This window comes from Gavia stellata, chromosome 28, assembly GCF_030936135.1.
Source record: "Gavia stellata isolate bGavSte3 chromosome 28, bGavSte3.hap2, whole genome shotgun sequence".
Classification (NCBI taxonomy): Eukaryota; Metazoa; Chordata; class Aves; order Gaviiformes; family Gaviidae; genus Gavia; species Gavia stellata.
In genome coordinates, this window is record NC_082621.1 from 4,327,973 (window position 1) to 4,348,044 (window position 20,072).

At 41.3% G+C, this 20,072-nt stretch overlaps 1 protein-coding gene across 5 annotated transcripts in view; it reads right to left on the bottom strand.

The window, feature by feature from the left end:
* The window catches only part of TLK2 (tousled like kinase 2), a 41,967-nt gene that overhangs the window by 5,554 nt on the left and 16,341 nt on the right, over nucleotides 1–20,072 (bottom strand). For 3 of the 5 annotated variants that reach the window (XM_059830606.1, XM_059830605.1, XM_059830602.1), the window contains 12 exons: nucleotides 19,689–19,856; nucleotides 19,013–19,108; nucleotides 15,965–16,057; nucleotides 14,426–14,536; nucleotides 12,888–13,024; nucleotides 11,343–11,495; nucleotides 7,316–7,382; nucleotides 5,351–5,448; nucleotides 4,932–5,013; nucleotides 3,188–3,279; nucleotides 2,136–2,225; nucleotides 1,472–1,641 (listed from right to left, as the gene is read on the bottom strand). In XM_059830606.1, the coding sequence (XP_059686589.1) occupies nucleotides 1,472–1,641; nucleotides 2,136–2,225; nucleotides 3,188–3,279; nucleotides 4,932–5,013; nucleotides 5,351–5,448; nucleotides 7,316–7,382; nucleotides 11,343–11,495; nucleotides 12,888–13,024; nucleotides 14,426–14,536; nucleotides 15,965–16,057; nucleotides 19,013–19,108; nucleotides 19,689–19,856 (1,357 nt within the window). Of the gene's footprint in view, nucleotides 1–1,471; nucleotides 1,642–2,135; nucleotides 2,226–3,187; nucleotides 3,280–4,931; nucleotides 5,014–5,350; nucleotides 5,449–7,315; nucleotides 7,449–11,342; nucleotides 11,496–12,887; nucleotides 13,025–14,425; nucleotides 14,537–15,964; nucleotides 16,058–19,012; nucleotides 19,109–19,688; nucleotides 19,857–20,072 lie in introns of all 5 variants that reach the window. The other 2 variants (XM_059830603.1, XM_059830607.1) reach the window with 2 other exon arrangements.

The window sequence follows — 20,072 nt, forward strand, 5'->3', positions numbered from 1 at the left end:
GAGGAAGGAAACAGCCCCTTAAGATACACATCTATCAGGAAAAACCCCAAGAATAAAATTGCATTGAACTCTGGCACTCTGCACAAGAGGACAAGGAACCTACACAGTGACCCTCAGCAGCCTGGGGTAGATGTTTTAACACTCAATACCCTGAGCTCCAGAGACAACTCAGCTCCCACCAAGTGCTAGAACTAATCCTTGAATGACCCAGTGGCCCGACATTACTTGGAACCTCCTTTGGCCCGATTAGCCAAACGAGCTCGATGCCTATGCTGTTTTGACCCCTCCCAAAGGTCCCGTTGGAAGGGCAGGTCAAAAAGGGGGATTAAGGAGAGAAGTACACATATACAGTCATGACTCATTCTGCCCAGAAGTCCTGACTTGCCCTGGCCTCTCAACAAGCCAGAAACTCTCTCCTTCCTGGCAGTGCTCCCCAGTGGCTTTCTAAGCTCAAAAAGGACAATTACTGCTTTTGCAAGAGTCTTTTATAAATCCATCAAGGATCAAAAAGTCATATCATCACTGTTTTTCTCAAAGCCTACAATAAAGCAGCAGAATCGTGTGTGATGGCAGTGGATGAATCACAGCTTTAGACAACTGTAGGCAGAGCTCTGCAGCACGCTCAGCTCAGACAACATGAGAACAGTCAGCAGCTGGGGGAAGAAACAGGGTCACTAGAACTAGTGCAACAGCACCACCTCCCGTACAGATTCCTCATGCTGATGCAATAAACCACATCACATACCAGTTACACAATGCTGATGAAGTGCCACCAGTATAGGGAGACAAGCCAGGGATAACTGCTGGAAGAGGTGGCTGAATTTTCCTGGACTAAGAAAAAGCAATGCAGCCCATATGCATCACCCTATTTTTCCCCTTGTGACTCTGCCCAATGATTAAGGGGTATCTGCAACAACATTTGGAGAGGACCTTCTACATGGCGCATGTTATTGAATTCAAAGGCAGACCTGGGCAAACAGTTTTGACTGTATGTCCTCAGCTTTGTGAGCTGCCACACAGTATGAAAAACCAAACGCTTCCAAGTTAGCTTCTGCCACCAAATTTTCAGGCAGATGATTACAGAAGGAATAAGCCAGAAGAATGGGAACGTGAAACATACTAGTAATTATGGGAACCTTTATGAAGCAATAACAGAAGCTCTCAACAGCAGAATACAAGCACGACATTAAGAAACCAAACACAAGCACTTGGTGGTTCAAGGGGTCGTTCTGAACAAGGAGGCTACTTTTTCTGGAATGTTACTTCCTTGTTTTATGTTGCAATTCTGGGAGACAATACCCCTTTCACAGTATGTTCTATGCATTTTAGTTTTTTTCTTGTTGCAAGTTAGTTTTCCCAGACAGCCCTGTCTCCTTTTTGCTGTCTGACCAAAGTAAACTTCCCCATGTTACTTATAACCCATTACCTTTAGTTAGCATCCTTAAGCACGTCAGCTAGCAGCACAGCATACCTGGTTTAAGGTCATAGTGTATGATGGGAGGTTTGATTTCATTTAAGTATTTTAAAGCATTCACAATCTGCATGATAATGGATCGCGCCTCTTTCTCCGACATTAACTTGTGCTGTTTCAGGTAGAAGTCCAGATCATTTCCCTCACAGTATTCTAACACTGTACAAAACCTGAAGGCAAAACAGTAGTTGTTGTAATTAAGGTACCTGATAGAAACCAGAACACTTTGTTATTGCTTGTCTGTAAGACTCACCTATTTGGTCAATATATTAAATTAAGAGTCCTCCAGCCTATTAATCCCTTTCTAAAAATAAGCTACCAGGAGCACAGTCCTCAATGTCAGTAGTACAAAGGTCAGAGATCCCCCATTAAGTGCTAGATCCAGAAGTGGAAAGCTGTATCAGCTGGGGCCTTTGCCCAGGCTGACAAAGAATAGGATTTACTAGTAAAGCACCACATTTGACATAATACGGCACACTGGTTCGTGAGCTAGCGTCTCAGGAAAACCAATGTACGTTGAAACTGCCTCAGATATCTCTGCAGTACAGTCTGTAGCATTAGTGTGGACATTCTCTGGACTCTCCTGGAAAGTTTTAAGAGACCAAATACTTTGTCTGTAGTGAATGGGTCAAACGAAGTCAAAGGACACAGCAACATAACTTACGAGTCAGTATCCAGCGAAAAGTAGTCATATAGCTTAACTATTCGAGGATGATCCAGTTCTTTGTGAATTCTGTACTCTCTACACGCATGTCTGAAAATAGGAAAGTCTGAGCATTAGTCATACAAGTGACTTAATTCTAAGTTCTGCAGATAGCGAACCCAGACATACCACACAGCAGTCCAACTTCAATCAAACCCATACACATTATTCAGACAGCTTAAGAAAAGGCAAGCAAACAAGGAACAGTGCAGAACAGTTCTTGAGAACCACAGAATCTGAGTGCATCTCAAACGCTGGCAATACTACAAAATAACTAATCTTGATTAATGGTGCTGCTTGCCAAAATAGAATAACCTCATAATAAATCGTTAAGGGATCCAAGATAGCTGAATGCAAAAATCAGCAAGTTCTAGAGAAATTCCATGATGCTCAACAGCCCAACTTCCAGGCTTCAAATTCAGTTTGTCCCAGTGACTTGTTCGGGAATTAAGATCACAGCTTTATCTTTGAAGCCCTGTTGAGAAGGCTTGGCTGCCATTCTGCAGAGCTTATCTAATCCACGGCATTAGGGAGCAAGTGTTACCAACACCAAAAGGCTTCCTCTACCTCCCTTCTAGGCCGTGACATACCTATAGCCCTATAATCATCTGTGAAAGGATTAAGTATCCTAGGAAACAAAGGGAAGGGGAAGGCTTTCTGGGAGCACAATGCAGGTGTACCTGGAAGATGGGCATGAACAAGTGTTTCCCACAAGAGCAGAGCTTAAACATTTCAGAGAGGAGAAGCCACTTTAACGCTTTCTTCATAGAGCTCTACTGGTGCTTTAAAACCTTGTGCCATAGTGCTTATACAAAAAATATGTGTGGGCGCATGTGCATGCATTTAAAAAATTTCTAAACTGACGGTAACTTTTGCAAGTAGCTACTGGGACAGAGAGTGGCTTTTGAAATGTGGCAAAACAACAAAAAAAATGGCAGCCTGTTCACAGGCACTGAATAACCAAATACATGAGGAGTTTGGAACACTGCTTTCTTCTTTACAGCCTTACTTACTTGTGATAGTTTTCTTTCTTCTCATCTCTCCAGTTTTTATTTAACTGGTGTATTTTCACAGCTACATATCTCTGTTCTGTTAAATCAAATGCCTGTAGAGAGAAGAGCTGAAAATCAGTAGGAATTACAACTTCAAGTTAATACTGCAAAGGCAGACAAGCTCTAACAAACCAATATCCCCACCCAGGAAATCAGCATTACGACATACTGAGTGCAGAGCAAACCCATTTTGATGTAATTAGTTTCACTAATGAAACCAAGCAACTCTGAAAACAATTGAATATTCTGTGCTTTGATCTGACCTTCGCTATGGGATCCAACTAATGCTGCATTTATTCTGACATTTTGCCACCAGAGCTACAATGGGATCAGAAAGGCCAAATTACCAAACTACAGTCTGGGAAAGACCCTGCCATTATTCCTCCAAGGCACCTAATTAATTTTCTACTCTCAGTCAAAAAAACCCAAAACATACAGAGGATTTTTAATGCTTTGTTTCACACTGGTAGCTCAGCTTTCCATCTTGGAGCAAAATGTTTCAGCTTATTTAGAAGCTGGAGAATTCAATGGCAGAACTTTGTAAATCTCATCCTGTGTTTTCTCCCTCCAGTTTCTTGCTATTTAGGCAGTCTTTAAATAAAAGACCACTGGAATTGTGCTCTTGGAGAAATGCAGAAATCTTTTACTTTGTCTGAGAGCAGCAACAGCTAATAATTTATAGGACGGGGCAAAATCTTATTGTAAGCAGGCAAGGATAAACTGTGTCCATCTCCAAAGTTGTACACTTAACTCCTGCTTAATAGATTGGCCAAGACCATGGAGAAGAAAGGCTAAGCATTCCTTTGTTTTAATAACATATTTACAACTCTTAAGTGTGATCAGGTATGAAGCATTCATACTCTCTTGCTTTCATCTACGGAGCCAAAGCTTTCTACTTTAGTCAGCAAAGCCTCCAAAGAGCAATTCAGAGTACTTACATGCAGATCACACTCTTTTTTCACTACCTGAGCAGTCTAGCCCCCCTGATTTAGATATCTATTGTTATACTGCATCAAAATAGTAAGTCACTGTGAAGTTTCCAATATTTGCATTGGCACAGTTATTTTCATTCTAGCCAAATTCAACATGAATTAAGAACTACTGGGTACAGATGGGGAATATTTAGAACTGAAAAGGCTCTAAGCATAATAGTCAAACAGCAAGCACAAAGTATCACAGGTCTTGGCCATGCAAGAGTGCTGACACACAAGTAAGGCTCAGTTCCAAGGAAGTCCCAAGACTACACACACGCACACCCAGTCTGATACTTCAGAGCGTAAAATGAAGATACAAGCAAAAAAGCCTTCTACCCCCAGGAAATGAAGGCTTTGCTCTTATTATTTCTCTTATTTACAGTGACGTACAGACTTGCTATGCCATACTCCATAAAACTTTGCTACTTCAGGAATTTGCGTGTAGCACTTGAAGAAACAAGCGGTTTGCTTCTCTGTCCTGACAAAACTTGCAGTCCTGGTGCAACATTTTCTTGAAACATTTGCAGGAAATCTGACCTCTGAGGACAAGGGCAGAACCTAAAAATCTCAAGCCTGCTGTTTAATGCAAGCCAAATGCAACATGTGCTTTGTCCTCCCTTCTTCCCTCCACAACCACACATACCATTGAGAAAACAAGTGTAAACATTCTGCTTACTGCAATATTTCATTGCAGATTCAGATTACTCCACATATTGTCACTTCAAATTTACCTTATATACTTCACTGAAGCCACCTCTACCCAGAAGATGTAGCAACAAATATCTATCATTTAGCGTTGGATGGTCTTTAAATCTGGAGAGAAAGACACAGTTTAAGAACACTGACAGAAATAATGCAACCTACGGCACAATAAATTACAGCTACTACACAGCTTAGAAATAACATTTTTATATTAAGACAGAAAAATATTAAAACTGGGTTAGCGACTGACAGATTTGATACTATTTGATCACTTTGCACTGATGAAAGACTACATAATGATACCTTGATGCACTTAGAAGCCTTTGTCTTACATGAACTTCAAGTTATATCACCACGCCAATTTAAAAAAGATTAAGTGTTTCCCACTATGAAGAGGACAAATAAAAAAATTGTTATACATTCTTGTCCTTGAATCCCATGTGCTTACTGTGAATTATCTTCATTATGTATCCTTTTCAATTCCCTGATATGTAGATTTCTAACTCTCTCTAGTCGTTCCAACTCTGCCTGGATCTCTGCTTCTTCCTGCACGAGGAAAAAACAAAAGGAAAACACTGTGTAAGATAGTGCAGTTAGCATTTCCGCCTGATGTACAGAAACACAAATGTAATTCCACTTGTGAAGAATTTATTGGTAAATCACTTGTTTGGGAGATTAGAGAGATGGTCATAGTCAACTAAGAGGAAGGTGGAAGGCGACAGGAATGAAAACTGACTGGGCAGTTTTGTTCACATCTACGCATAGCCAGGAGCAGACATATCTTTACGCCTTCTTGTTTTTAACATTTGCTGTAATTAAGAAGCATGGCAGCTCTGGTCCTGCTCCTTCCCTGTTTAAGTGCTATGCAGCTGTTTTTATAGGAACTCAGCCTCTGCTGGGACAAGAGAAAGAGGACAGCCCTCAGAACTAAGGAACAGGGATGTCACATGGGGCAGTATCTGGAGATGATGGAGAATGTGAAAGGACAACATGCGGTCCTATTAGCGGTAAGCAGTAGAACAGGTCAGAGTGTAACTTAGTGCCATGTGGAAGTTCTGATATACTGTTTAGAGTTGGAAGTTCTTGTGCCCTCAAACACGACACTAGAATTCACATCACTGCGGACAGGGTTGCAAACCTCAATTAAAACGTGCGCCTTGAGCAGTATTATTTGGTATATATGACTCAAGGGACATAGTTACCCATTTGTCTTGTGACTCTGTTCCTTCCCTTCTCAAATTGTTCTATTTTTAGGCACAAAGAATGAGCCAGTTTCCAAAAGTGGAGAAGGATAAGCACAGCTTCAGACAATGCCACAATCCCAGAACATTACTTCATTTTCCATTAAGGTCCATTTCCAAATGGATTCCTCTGTTCCAGGGTGGCATACTACATGCCAGCATAAATGGACCTGCAATTAATCCACTCTAGCAATGCGGAAGCTGTAGAGCAAGCATGCCTTTAGCATACTCCTGCCTGTATCACTTATCTTTGCTCACAGGTCAAGAAAACACAATGGGCAGAGTGCCAGCAGATTCCATGTGTGCATTAACTTCCCCTTGCCACTGAAAATAACGAGCACAGTAGCATTAATGAGGCCTTGCATTCAACTTGTGTGTCAAGGTTACAGGAAAAACTAAGTGTAGAGCTCAGGCACCACCTGAGAAAAGAAGGGAGACTCCAGCAATGCATTTGCATGCTTCCTCTTTGTTTTATACAGGAAAGAAAACTCTTTGGCCTTAGAAGAGATCACAGCTAACCAGGAAATGGCAGAAGACATCTGGGTTTTTTTTCAGTACTTCATCTGTTGAAGCGTCCCAGAAAACTTATTTATAGGTTATTGCAATCACTTTAAAGGTTAACCACCTGCTTATCTAATTATAACCTCACTTGCAGGTACAGTTCCTACTGAAGCCAATGTATTTGAAAACAAGTGTGCATTACAACTACCTAAACAGTACTAGTTTCCAAAAGCCCAAGAGATTTTATTGGACTGTTACTGATAGTGCTGGTTACTTGGCACTGCAAAGAAATAGCAAAGTCAATGATGGTTGCAGTTTTTGTTGCGTTCTTACAATTTTCTTCCTTTGGTCCATTCCTTCATGTCCCCCCATAATAGACACAGACAGAGCCCAGCACTAGGCAGGTCACAGTGACAGAATAAGATGCATCAAAACAGTGGAGCTCCCTGCATGAAATCGTAACTGTAAGGACACAGCAATCTCTTTACTGAAGCAAAGAAGACCGTTCCTGAATACCACTGCTATTACAAAATCCTGGCTGTCCCTTTCAAGCAAGAGAAACCTCTCAATTATCAAAAAAACCAGTAGTGACCTCTACAGAGAAATGCTATTGTTCATAGAACGCTGAATCAAAAACCTACCGGAAAGCCTTTTCTGCAGTTAGTTCTTACCTTTTTAAGATGACCTAGTCGGAGTTTGAAGATTTCTTCCTGTTCATGGTATTCTGCTAATGTTAACCTGCACAGAAGAGACAGATCCAATGCATTAGGTTTCAACGCAGGTTCAAGGTCTGCAGTGAACAGTCTGCAGAATAGGCATCTCCAGTGGAAGCGACAACTATGCAGAGCATGTCAACAGCCGGCAGGAAATTCTTTAGGTAAACTCTGCAATCTATTTTTTTTAAATAATCAATCTAAAGGAGACCAAAAGCTTAAACCTTGATAAAGCACATATTAATTTCAAATCCAAGTCCCTAATTAGCAGGACTATTTAGGCTAGTGACTGGCTTTTAACAAAGAAAGCTAAACCATAATCTAAATATGGAACACTGAAGCACAAGTATCCCACATCTTATTTTTCCATTTAAAGTTTGCTTTACTGACTCATTTTCACATTTTTTCTTTGTAATAAAAGCTGGATAATTCAACCCAGCTATTCACTCTGGGACTAGCAGTACACCTGGCCACAGAGCCACTGCAAACAGACAAATGACCTGGGATTCAGAACTTTTTCCTGTTTCAGGCTCTGCGAAGTGGCTTCCAGGGAAACCCTGGGAAATTTACTTCACCTTACCATATCATATCTTTGACCTCATGTGTAGTTAGGAGAAGCAATGGGACAAGGGGAATAATCCCTGTTTTATTGATTGTAAATGATGTGCAAAGTTTCCATCCTAGATGGCTGGTCAAAAAAAGTTTTATAATGTTTTCGATGTCTTTTAAAGCCGAAGTGTGCCATGTAGGACAGTGGCAAAGCACAGCCTTACACTAAAATAATGACAGACCCCATCACTTGTGAAATGTAATGATGTGCTGAGGTCTTTAAAGTCAGAAAAATGAATAGTTGTATTAATTTTCTCACTACTACCAACAAGGAGTTTGGTAAAAGCATCACACGTGAACATAAAGCTATGAGGCCCATATCAACTGCATCTGTTTACTTTGTAAACAAGATATGCATGTGACAGCATATAAATATCTTTTTTGAACCTAAATTGAGTTCAAAGCGTATTCCAGGAGGACTCCTGTTGCAGCAGTTATGCTCTGCATGGTAGTTAGTACAAAGGTTAGTGTATGAGGTCTCCACACCATCAATGCCACAACTAGTTTCAAGAGGGGACCGAGCCCTGTGTCTGGGCAGGGCCGTGGGACCTTGGCTTACTGTGCAGTAAAATGACAGGAGGTAGTATTCAGCTGATTAAGTGCTCATCTTGAAATGCCCCAACTTCTCTCCACTGTTGATGATAATGCAGAGGGTCTGCATAGTTGAAATAAGTGCTAAAGCAGTTGTTAGCTGATAAATTTAATGGAAACCTCACAAGCCAAGTTCCCTTTGAAAGAATCTCGACCATAAGGAGCTGCTTATTACAAATTAAAGCTACATACAAAACACAGTCGGTACCATGAATGTTTACATGTTGTCTCATTTCATATAAAAGCATACTAATCACACACACCCCACCCTCCCCCTAACAGCCTGAATTTTAATCAGATTCAGCTAATCTAAAAGACCGTCCCAAAAGTTTAGGTCTTTGGTTGGTGTTGCTGTATAAGGAATAAAGAGACAACTGAATAAATCAGCAACAAGCTTTCCACATATTCTTGCACACAAATGAAATACAGGGCTAAACACCAACAGTCTACTCATTAAGCAAGAGATGTAATGAGTACCACCAGGCTAACATTGCCCAAAATAGCTGCCTGTTAGCAGCAAGCATTAAAAAAATCAAGGGGGCTCTAAGACAAACACTGCCCTGTTTCACAGAAACATGCTTGAAATACACTACTTCTAGTGCAGCTCAAGACTCTAAGGTTGCCCAAGTTGCCCTAACAAACCTCAAAAAGCCCCAGCAGATTCATCTTCCTGAATGAAAACCGTTCTCTCATTCACAGACTAGAAACTAGTTTCAGGAGAGCGCATGTTTAAATTTGCATCATGGGACCTTCCTCTCCTTTAAGACACAGCAACAACCATGAACCAAAGAGGAACCAAAAATCAAATAAAGGAATTTGGCTATCTGCTTCTCATTCAACTTTCAGAAACATTTATATTAACCTGCATAAGACAGCCTCTGTAAGAATTCCACAAGAAAAAACCCTCTCTCCAAAAATCAGGAAGTTTTGTACCTGATACACATCCGTCCAACAAATGTGTTTACAGGATAACTAATGATTAAGCAAGTAGTCAGTCAGTACAGTTGCTTCAGCTGACTTGCAAAAACAGTGTTTTCATAAGCTAAAACGCTCCACATGAACCACATCCACACACTGGCAAGCAGTTTTTATCAAGAACGCCACAAGAAGCGCTTCTAAACCACAAAGATAAAACCCTGAAATGTATCAGTGAAGAATGATAAACTAGCAAGGAACACAAAGAAAAAGACCTGGTAGCACAGAAAGGCTTACTAGCAAACCCGGGTAAAGCTAGATCACAGAATCACTAAGGTTGGAAAAGACCTATAAGATCATCAAGTCCAACCATCAACTAACACCACCATGCCCATTAAACCATGTCGCACAACAACTCGTCCACAAATTATGTCACAGATTATGTAATGAAATTATGTCATGGCAGGCTCACAACATAGGCAGAAGCTCACTAGGTATCGCAGACATTATCATGATTTCCAGGCACGTCAAGGCCTGTGCTGCCACGTCTGCAGAATAAGCCACACTACAGTCATACCAGTCTGCTGGGGAAAAACCTCCCTGCAGAAATGAGGGAAGCATCATCCTGTCCCTTAGAAGTGAGGGGTTACCACAACGAGCAGCAACGCTTCAAAATATCCATGCACAGACATGCAATTTACTTCTCCAAACTCAAATGCTGCAATGCAAAAGGACATCTTTAAAACTTTATTCAGTTGTTTTTAAGCTCACTTGGCCAGGACAAGGGGTAAATGCCTCTATTCAAGCTACTTATGTGCAGAAAGCATACAGTGCCCTCCAATAGAACACACCTGATCCGCAGGCACCAGCACCCTATTTGGGGGCACTGCCCTGGTTGCTGAGAGCACCCTGGTACCACAATTCACCCAGTCATGTGCCATCTCTGCTGTGACTGCAAAAGGCAGCGGGAGCTTTTGCTTGACATGCACTTTTAAAGATCAAGACCAAGAATTCAAAGGGCTCCAGGAACTTTGAGGTCAAGTCATACCCAAATGATTTAATAGTGCAAAAAGAAAAGTGTCATTGAGAGTTACTGTATTGGCCAAGAGCAATAAAATGAAGACTGTAAAGGAAACTGGTAGAAGGTAGGGGAAAGTCTCTGACTTATTTCCAACTCACAAAAACTTCCAAAAAAATAATGTTCTAAATTTCTTGTGAGACACAGCTTTCCTCTCTAAGAACATCAGGACTCTTAGAGGATCAGTAACTTCAAAAGACATAGAAAAAAAAAAATCTTCTGTAAGAAGAAAGAGTAGTACTTCAACTACCTTTCCATTTCCCTGACTCAGGTACCTGTGAAGGACTGCTTTGGAGATACAGGTCAATGCTTAATACACTGTCTTTATAGAGAGCATCTTTTTTCTTCAGTATACCAAATTAATTGCTTGAAAAGCCTCATCAGAAAGTACATGGAAATAAAGGCTTCTAAGTGTGTACAATATTTTTTTTTTCCTTATAAAAAAAAAAGCACCACGTATCATACAGTGATACCAAAATCAGTCCTGAAGTTGCAACACTTAGGACACCACTTTTCAAACCTGATGCAACAGGAATACTGAAAAAGTTACTGCATTCAAAAAAAAGTTAAGCTTATACAGTCTGGACTCAGCAATGATCCTTGTTTTACTCCAGTGAAAACTACTTAGAACTGCAGCCAGATGTTGCTGAATGCCAGGCTAATTCCACAACATTCATTTGTGCATGGAGTGAAGCCTAGAGGCAAGGGTAAGATTCCATTTCCCAGTAGATATTTTGTGCTCTAATCAAAGCATGCAGCCTTGCAATGCACCAAGGCGGCCACGTAACCTACGTTTCATTTTCTGCTCCATTGGTCTTGTTCTTGCGCTGCTTCTGCTCATTGCTTGCTGGAGGGGTCTGTCCCATTGCAGGTGGCTTCCGTTTTGCTAACATTTTTCGTTGTCTTTCTATTTCTTCCCGCTGGGAATTTATCCTTTCCTGTTGCCTGGAAAGATGACAGTAGAAAGAAACATGAAGCATATAACTAATAGCATGTACTCTGTTGTCTTCAGCATCTCCTCTTAACAGACTGAAGCAATGAATTTCAAATCAGTTGTACTTGTAATATTAGCAAAATATTTTTGTACAGAAAAGGGGGATGTGCCAAACATTATGACTCAGATTTTTTAAAGGTATTTTTACATAAAAGGGGATTCTTTTCCTGGCCCACAGAAACTTTTCAGTAAGTGAAAGGTTTTATTCATGCAGAGGATATCCAAAAACAAGGAGTTGCTAACCTCACGGAAAACCCAGGGATCCATGGTAAGTCACTAACTTTCCACACACTTTTTCCTAGAAGGCTCTGTTCTAAATCTCAGACTTTCCTGTTAAAACTATTCCTGAAGTCTGGCACTGAAAAAGTACCCTTATACTTCAAGGGTGCAGTTAAACTATCCTTAGTTCTCTGAAATATAACCAACACCATTCCTAATTTCACTAAGAAAAGAGTCTCTCCTCCAAGATAAAAATACTATCTTAAAACATTTTACAGTAATAAAAGCACTCTTGAAATTTCAAGTCTAAATGACTTGAGCATTTACATACTTCATTCACTTTTTAAAAGAGACTGACACTGCAGGTAAATATTCCAGAAGTATATCTTCCATGTCTTACAGCACAAACTAAGGAGTAATTATCAAGTCCTTAATCTGTGCCTAACAAGAGCTGCACCTCCCTATCAGACTACAGAGAAGTGATGATTTTAAAGGATCACACATAGCTCTCTCTAATGCAATTAATTTGCCAAGTCCTACTTAAAGGTCTAGGCCAGGTGGGAATTTACTGGATATTTCCATTAACATCCCGCATAAAAGGGTCTCTGATCTTAATTTCCAGGTTTCTGCAGCCCCTTTGATCACTGTTACCAGAAGGCAAAAAAAGTTAAATAGTATGGATTTTCTCTTTTAAGCTTCTCTACTTTCTACTTTAAAAAAACCCAAGGAGCTAATTAGCCTTCCTTGACTAATATATGCAACTATGCAAATCAAATTGATTGACTCAAGATACATGTAGGAATTTGGTCTACCTCTCCACCCTAAGCACTGCACAGCCAGGTAGGTGCACTGAGGGTACCCACCAGGGCAGCCTACTGCTTTCCAACCCAGAGGCCAAGTCAAATAATTTGATTCCAGTTTCAATTCTCTGGAGGTTTAAGTGGAAACATATTTCTTACTTCAATGAGAAAACGTTCCCCATTGTCAGGAGCTGAGTTTCTATCTGATCCTTTCATGCATCAGTCACACCATTCTCACATTTTGACATGCAAGACATCACACACAACTGCTTAGTTTTTCCATCTCTGCCTCTGAAGCTAAAGACAACTCTTGTTTGTCCTCACTTGATGAGGTTCTGGAAGGCATAGCCATCTGTCCACTGCTCGGTGAAAGACGCCCCGTGCCGCACCGTAGTGAAGTGACCTAGCCTCAATCGATCCTGCATGCTCTTATCTCTGCATGCCATCTTCTCCTGTTTTGACTGCAAACAAAATAAAACACATGTTAAAATATAAACCATAAATTAGCAGCTAAGAGCTGTGCTGTGTTTTAAATCACTACCAATTCTTACCACTTTTCATTGTTTCAGTACTGCTTATCTGAAACCCAACCGAAAACCATTGATCCAATTATTGCTGGTGCTTCACACTGGTCTGACAGGCATCTATCTGTTTGACTGCCTCCTTTCCGACATTTCAGCCTCACCTTTCCTTCCCCATTACTGCTTGGGTAGCTCACACCCATTCTATCATCACTTGAAATCAGTCTAGCAGTAGGATTAAAACTATCCCTTTGTATCAGTAGCTTAGCTAGACTCCAGACATGGCTCTGATCAGGCCCTTATTCACTCGAACAGGAGATGAAGGAAGAAAATGCACCTTGAATCACTGTTAAAGACTAAGATACAGGGATCAGCCAGCTCAGTCCTAGACTTGCACCACTCCCAGAAGTGACACAATCTCAATTAGGTCACCGACATGCATAAAAACTGGTGGTGGTGTCTGTCACAGACTGTTTCCGGTAACTGAGAGGAAATTTCCAAGGCCTAAGATGAGAGCAGCAAAGCTTCAGTAAGTTAGGCTTAAAGATGAACCAGCAAAGCTCCTCACTGGAGCTATACACCACCTACCTGAATGTCACGTTTACATAACACCTAGCCCAGAGTTACAAATCCTCCCAGTAAGGGGAGTCCCATTCAGCCAAGAACAATCAGCTCTGTGACAAAATCAACTCAAACAGACTGCATGTACTGGCCAGGACCCTGGTAGTTTTGCCCATCCAGTGCCCACAAACAATAGATGTAATTGGCCAACAGGTGAAAAAGCAATCAAACCCCCACATTGTTTAACCATCAGGAAATCTTTCAATGCTGAACCAGGCTGGACGCTGGTAAACAGCAGCCTGGCACTTTCCCCAGTGTCTTTAATGTGTCGTTTTGAGTGTTATACAAAGCAACGATCTCCAACTTTGCCATCTGAAAGAAGGAAAGGTCTAAATCACTTGCCCATGTCACAGAGCATATCTGGCAATTTCACTGCACAATGGGATAGTGCTCTTGTATTGCCAGAGCTGGACAATGTTGCTTTTCAGACGTACAAGTTTCCAAATCAAGTAATGCCTGCTGCATTTAGAGCTCAGACTATTTCACTTAAGCAAGGGAGATCACTCTTTCAGACTGTGAAAAGTAACCAAACCAGAATGTTCTGAACCATTTCAGTCATAGAATTATATTCCTAGTTGCAGAGAAATAATTCAAGACAGGATTCCAGTTGTCTTTTATCACTATAGCAATAGGAACAGGTTTTCACTGCTCAAAAGAAGATAGAGAAGTTTTCAAGGACGTGAACTGTGACTGCAGAGATGTGGAAAGTCCCCTGCTCACCTTTTCTATAAGAAGCTTCTTGCTCATCGTTACACATCTATTCAACCGCTCCTTGTACTTCTCCAGCATCTTTTGCTGCTCATCTATCTGCCGTCTCAAATCGCAGTTGGCCTAAAAGTGAAAAGAAAAGCCTTTGACTTTAAATCACTCTAAAGGAGCCAAACTAAGTATCACCTAGGAAGAAGTTTCCCCAGCTAGCTCTAGGCATCAGATTAATGAAAGCAACCCAGCAGGATAAGAAAAAAAAGACTAGTTTCCTCTTATCAAAACATCCAAGCCAAGCTCTTCAATTTTTAACCCATTCAAATCTTAATACCCCCTCTAGAACAGGGAAGTGCTATCATCCTTGGTTACATATAACGAACTAAGGTACAAAGAGACTAAACACAAACACAAGGAATTTTTTTTTTTTTTTAAACATTTAAGACCTTGCCACAGCTACCAAGTCTCAAAATAGCTTAGTCATCCCTGGACTATCCTCCCTCTTTAGCCATAATACTGGCAGAGGAAAAGGATGGGGTAACTCCCTTCACCCTTTCAATTAAATTCTTGTTCGAGCTACTATCCATCACCCCCACTATATAGACTGCTCCCAGTAACAGCTGCTGTTTTTAACACCACCACAGCATACAGCAAGATTTTATATGCAACCATTTTCATTGATAAAAAGTTAAATTGAACCATCCCCCTTCCAACCAATAGTCTGGCTTCTGATTAATCAGCGGATGGTAAAAAATCCCAAACAACTATTTCCTGCTTCATGGATTGTTTTCCACAAACTCGCATGTGCCTCTCCGTATGTCTCTCTGAGCTTGTCTTAGGTCTTTTAGGTGCTGAGACCAGACACACACACAGAGCCTTCCCTCTTCTCCCTTTAATGTGTTTTCTAATCCTTTTCCACACTTCACAAGAGATGCCTCTCCAGCCGATGAAAGCTAAATCAATTAGAGCTCCTCCATTAAGACAAGACCCTTGATTTAAAGGTATTTATCTTTTACTGAAGAATACTAATGGGTTAAGAGAAGCTTTATTCTTTTGGTTTGACCAAAGATATTTTCCTCTTCTCTATACATGTCACTGACTCTCATGACTGAGCATTTCAGAGTTCAACTTCCCAGTCTACTGAGGGGCTACTGAACATGCTTGCAAGCAAAAAACAGAGTCAGCTCCTCAGTACTTAGAAGAGGGGAATAATTCTGCAGAGAAACATGTCAGGTTAGCTAGCAAAATACACAAGTGTGCAACAGATCAAAGAAAGGCCAACAACACTGCTGAGGACACAAACACCTGAGCTACAATGACTCTGCATTGTATCACCACAGTCACTGCTACACTGCTTCTGGATTCAAGCAGGCCCAAAGAGATCTACAAGCCAGACAATTATCTTGCAAGTAAGGGATGACCGGATTTGTCTTACCTTGCGAGCATTGGTTCTACAAATTGTATACAAAGTCCTGCTTTGCAGCCTAGCCGGCACATGCATTCTAGGTATCTTTAAATAGCAGGTTTTGAAAGAGCTGTCCCACTTTAAATACTTACTCTTAATAAATCATCTATCCTCCCCTCCTTCTTCTCCAAGTCAGAGTTCTTACTGTTTTCTAGTGCAGATATTTTTTCCATTGTGAGGTCAGACTGTAGGGAAAAATCACATTTAAGAAAAGCAGATGATATTTCAGATAGTCAGCGCGTAACATCACAATGTAACCCCCTCTTATCTGAACGGTTAGGTCTAAGAAGAAGGAACTGATCCCCTGCATCCTAGCAGTCGGAGGAAGAACTTTCTCCATTCTTCATTTTCTTGTTGCATGGTGGGCTCCTCCAGCACAGGAGGTTCAGTCAGCTAGCACAAAGCTGCTCTGGAGAACACAAACTGGTAACATGTAAAGGGCTACAATATCCTCTGTGTCCTGCAAATTTTGTTTTTGTAGTTCAGTTCTGCCCACTCCTTGGTGGTCTCTGACATTTGCTGTCCTTTCCCGCAGTGCAACATAGCTTGTACAGGAAAAAGGCTTAAGAAAAAAACCTACCAAATCCCAACCCTCAGCAGGAATATCAAAGTTATGAGATCTTTCATGGGCACAGACACCACCTGCTAGACAAAAGACAATACCTGTGGGTTCTAAGGTGGTTTTGACAGAAAACACAGGTCTTCATTTTAAGATATTGCAACAGATTGACAGCAGGAATATCAGGCACAAGTCTTTGTCTCTGACAAACTGATGTATTAGTGCCCACTAGAGACAGGTGCTTTACAGTTCTTGAGTGAAACCTATCTGGAAAGTTTTATGGGGTGCAGCACATCTCAAATCCCTTCACCAATGAAGTGAGAGTTATACCAGGAACAGAAGACAAAAGACATATCCTATATTCTCTAGCAGTAAGACTATTTCAAACTCAGCACTCTAATTAATGGGTAGGGAAGAAAAGGGAAAGAAGTCAGTATGTACGTGAGCACAACATCTAAAAAACCCCAAGTCAACGCAGGGGAATCTTGCTCCATGACTGCATACACAGATCTCACACTTATGGCTAGCAAGCAACTATCCTGGTTCTGAGAAGAGTTAGCAGAGACTTACCTGTGGAGTTGTTACATTAACTGTTCTCCAAATTTCAGGCTTGCTTGGAGGCTAACACCATGAAGTAAAAATGATTCTGTGATTCTCTACATATGCCCAGTATGGGAAAGATCAAAAAGAATGCCTGCCAGCATTGCACATCAAGCAGGATGAGTCTAAATCCCAAAAGATGAAGAGGAGGCCTGGGCAGGTCATCCCACTTCTGCCTTAACTTGGTTTATACTTCCTAACAGCCTGCAGGAAGCATATGCGACAAAAGCTTTTGTCACTGAAGGCAACGAGAAGGCTGTCTGTTGAAAACCTAGGCTGCATCCCCTCAGCCAAGCAGCAAAAAATTCCTGTAGTAAGTGACTGTTATGTCATTTTGCCAAATGCACAGACATGCTTGCACTGTGTCAGATAAAGTCACGTTTCAGGATGCATGCTCTTACACGTGACTTCATCACAACTCACCTTTCCTCAGAGCACTTGCAGGGCCCTAGCACTGACTGAAAATGCTAAGAAAATCATGCTCATGCTGACTTGCTTTTGGCATTGCCAGGAGTGATTCAAACTGGAAATCACTGAAGATTTTGTTTTTTAACCCTATCAACTCCAAACAGGTTTGGAAGGGAAAAACGAAGACTGTGTATATGTCCTCATCACGCAGTCAAGCATCTTCCTGGATTCTTTGCCTTAAGTGTATGCTACATCTAGTCCTCTGGAGAATACCATGAAGCTGAGCATTGGCAGAAGCACACTCAGATAACCTGTCACCCTTTTCAAGGAAGATGGACCCTGTGGGCATGCTAAGCATAGGAGGGAATGAAAACATCTTGCTCACTCCAGGAGGGACCACTATTTTAAGCATTGGTGCTGGGACAGCAAAGATTGAAATCTTAAGGTTATCTCTGGCAGGTTCTCGAGTTAGGGCACCATTCTCGCACAAGAATTCTCCATGCACTAGCAGGAAACAGGGATCTTCACAAAACAGCATTTTAACAACATAGACAACAAAATGTGACCCTAGTGACACAACAGAGCTCAGAGACTTAAGCTAGTAAGTATCCCCAGAGGCAGAATTGCTGTTCTTCATGCACAAAGAACTTGTACCACCTGCTGGGGAAATGGAGAATGAACTTCCCCCAGCAATAAAATAATCTCTGACACAGACCGATGTGAGAAAATGATTGACACAAAACTGATTGTTTAAAAATCACTCAAGGGAAGGGTCAGTCACAGAGAAACCAGAGATGAAAAATCGAAAGAAGATTAAAAGCAGGCTTGGAGGAGAAATAAGCAAGGTGCATTGCAGATAAAGCTGAACATTCTGACAAGCAACAGAGGAAGATGACACAGCTAAAAGTAAATCTTGCCATAAAGACACAAGAAGAATCTTAACAATTTAAAAGGCACCAAAAAGACAGCAGCACGGTCAAAAGAGCTACTTCTCTTCTTGACTCCAGGTCAGTGAAGTTGCTGAGAAGCACTGTCAGAAATACATCACATTCCACCTTGACAGAACAAACTATGCCATGGGTGTACTCTGCAGAGGCCAAAGAACTTCCAGCTAGACTGTGGATATTTGCTCTGTAAGCAGTGTGGAAGCACCCATGACCCAGCGCTTAAATAGAAGCATTCATAACTATCCCTCGGGTTTCCTTCACATCTTCACTTGCAAAGAGAGGAAGAACATTCACGATACAACAGAACTGAAACAGACAGAGCTAAGGTATTCCCCTCCTGAGCACATTCGCACAGTTGAAGAACTGCCCAGAGTATTGACACAGAAAAGCCTCAGTAACAGATTAGGCAAACTCCAGTAGCAGCAACTGAAAAGCATCCTTTACAGGATAAGGAACAAAGTTCAGAGTGATTTGCTTCAATCAGTAGTTACAAACTGAGCTGGGACTACTGGCTCTTTTCACTGGAAACATTACTTCTACTACAAGTGGCATCCTCTGGTGTAGAAGACAGACTGCATCAAGCTTCAGTCTCATATCCAAGAGATATATCATCTAGTGAGCTATACCTGTGACTGTTTGTGCTGGATGGAAATCTGTTTTTGGGAAGTGCAGGAATGCTCAGTGTTCCCTGATCCGGTAGAAGATGGGCTGCCTTGCTGGGCCTGCAAAAGAAAGTTAGTGTATTGTTATATGCTCCTCAGCGTGATCACTAGTGCCCATGCAGATACGCTTATCTTTACATGGGAGGTGCAGCCTGGCCTGTGTACCATATTTCCATGTTAAGGTTTAAGAATGCTCTGAAGATTTAGTTCATTAAAACAAGAGAGTCAGTTTATTTCAAGAAGCCTGGCCCAACCTGCTAAAAGACAAAGCTTTTAAAAGCCTAATATAATTCATGTCAGCTGAGATTAAGCAAGGCCAAAACAAACATTTCTCACAGCAAGAATATACTTCATTCTTTTGCTTTTTTGCATCTATCAGATCAGCCTCTCAGATGCTATAATTTTGATCTACGTAAGCTTTTCTGTCATTAACTTAAAACTCACGTCATTTTATTAAACAAGCAAAGCCTGGGACCTAGAACTCTTCACAAGGAAGATAAACTTACCAGAAGATGGTAGACTTGGTCATCAATAAACCAGGCTGCACTTGAACCACTGTCTTTGAGCAGAAAAGCTTCAAATTCCCCATCCCTTAACTAGAAACATCCCTTGGGATGAATATCTTTTCAGAGCTGCTCACCGAGACAAAAGTAAAACAGAGGCCACCTCCCCTCTGTGCCAGCTGCTCATTCTCTAGCCGTTGTTTCGCCAGCATCACCGACATCAGCGTTGGCAGAGCAGAGTGTTCCTCCTGCGGTTCCTTTGCTGTGCTGCCGTCTACCCCATACAGCGGCTGCTCCACTCGCCGCTGTAACACAGTCAAAAAAAATACAATGAACTTTTTTTTTTTTTTTTAAAAAGCGATTCTCTGACTCTGCCAAAACTGTTGTCAGCGAAACAGCAGCTCAGGAATGGGCAGGCAGCACGGTGAGGATCTGATAACTCAAACAGGACTCCTGGAGTGATTGTTCCAATGGCAGACATCAAAAAGTAGGTGCAGTTAACAAAAAAAAGTAACAAATGA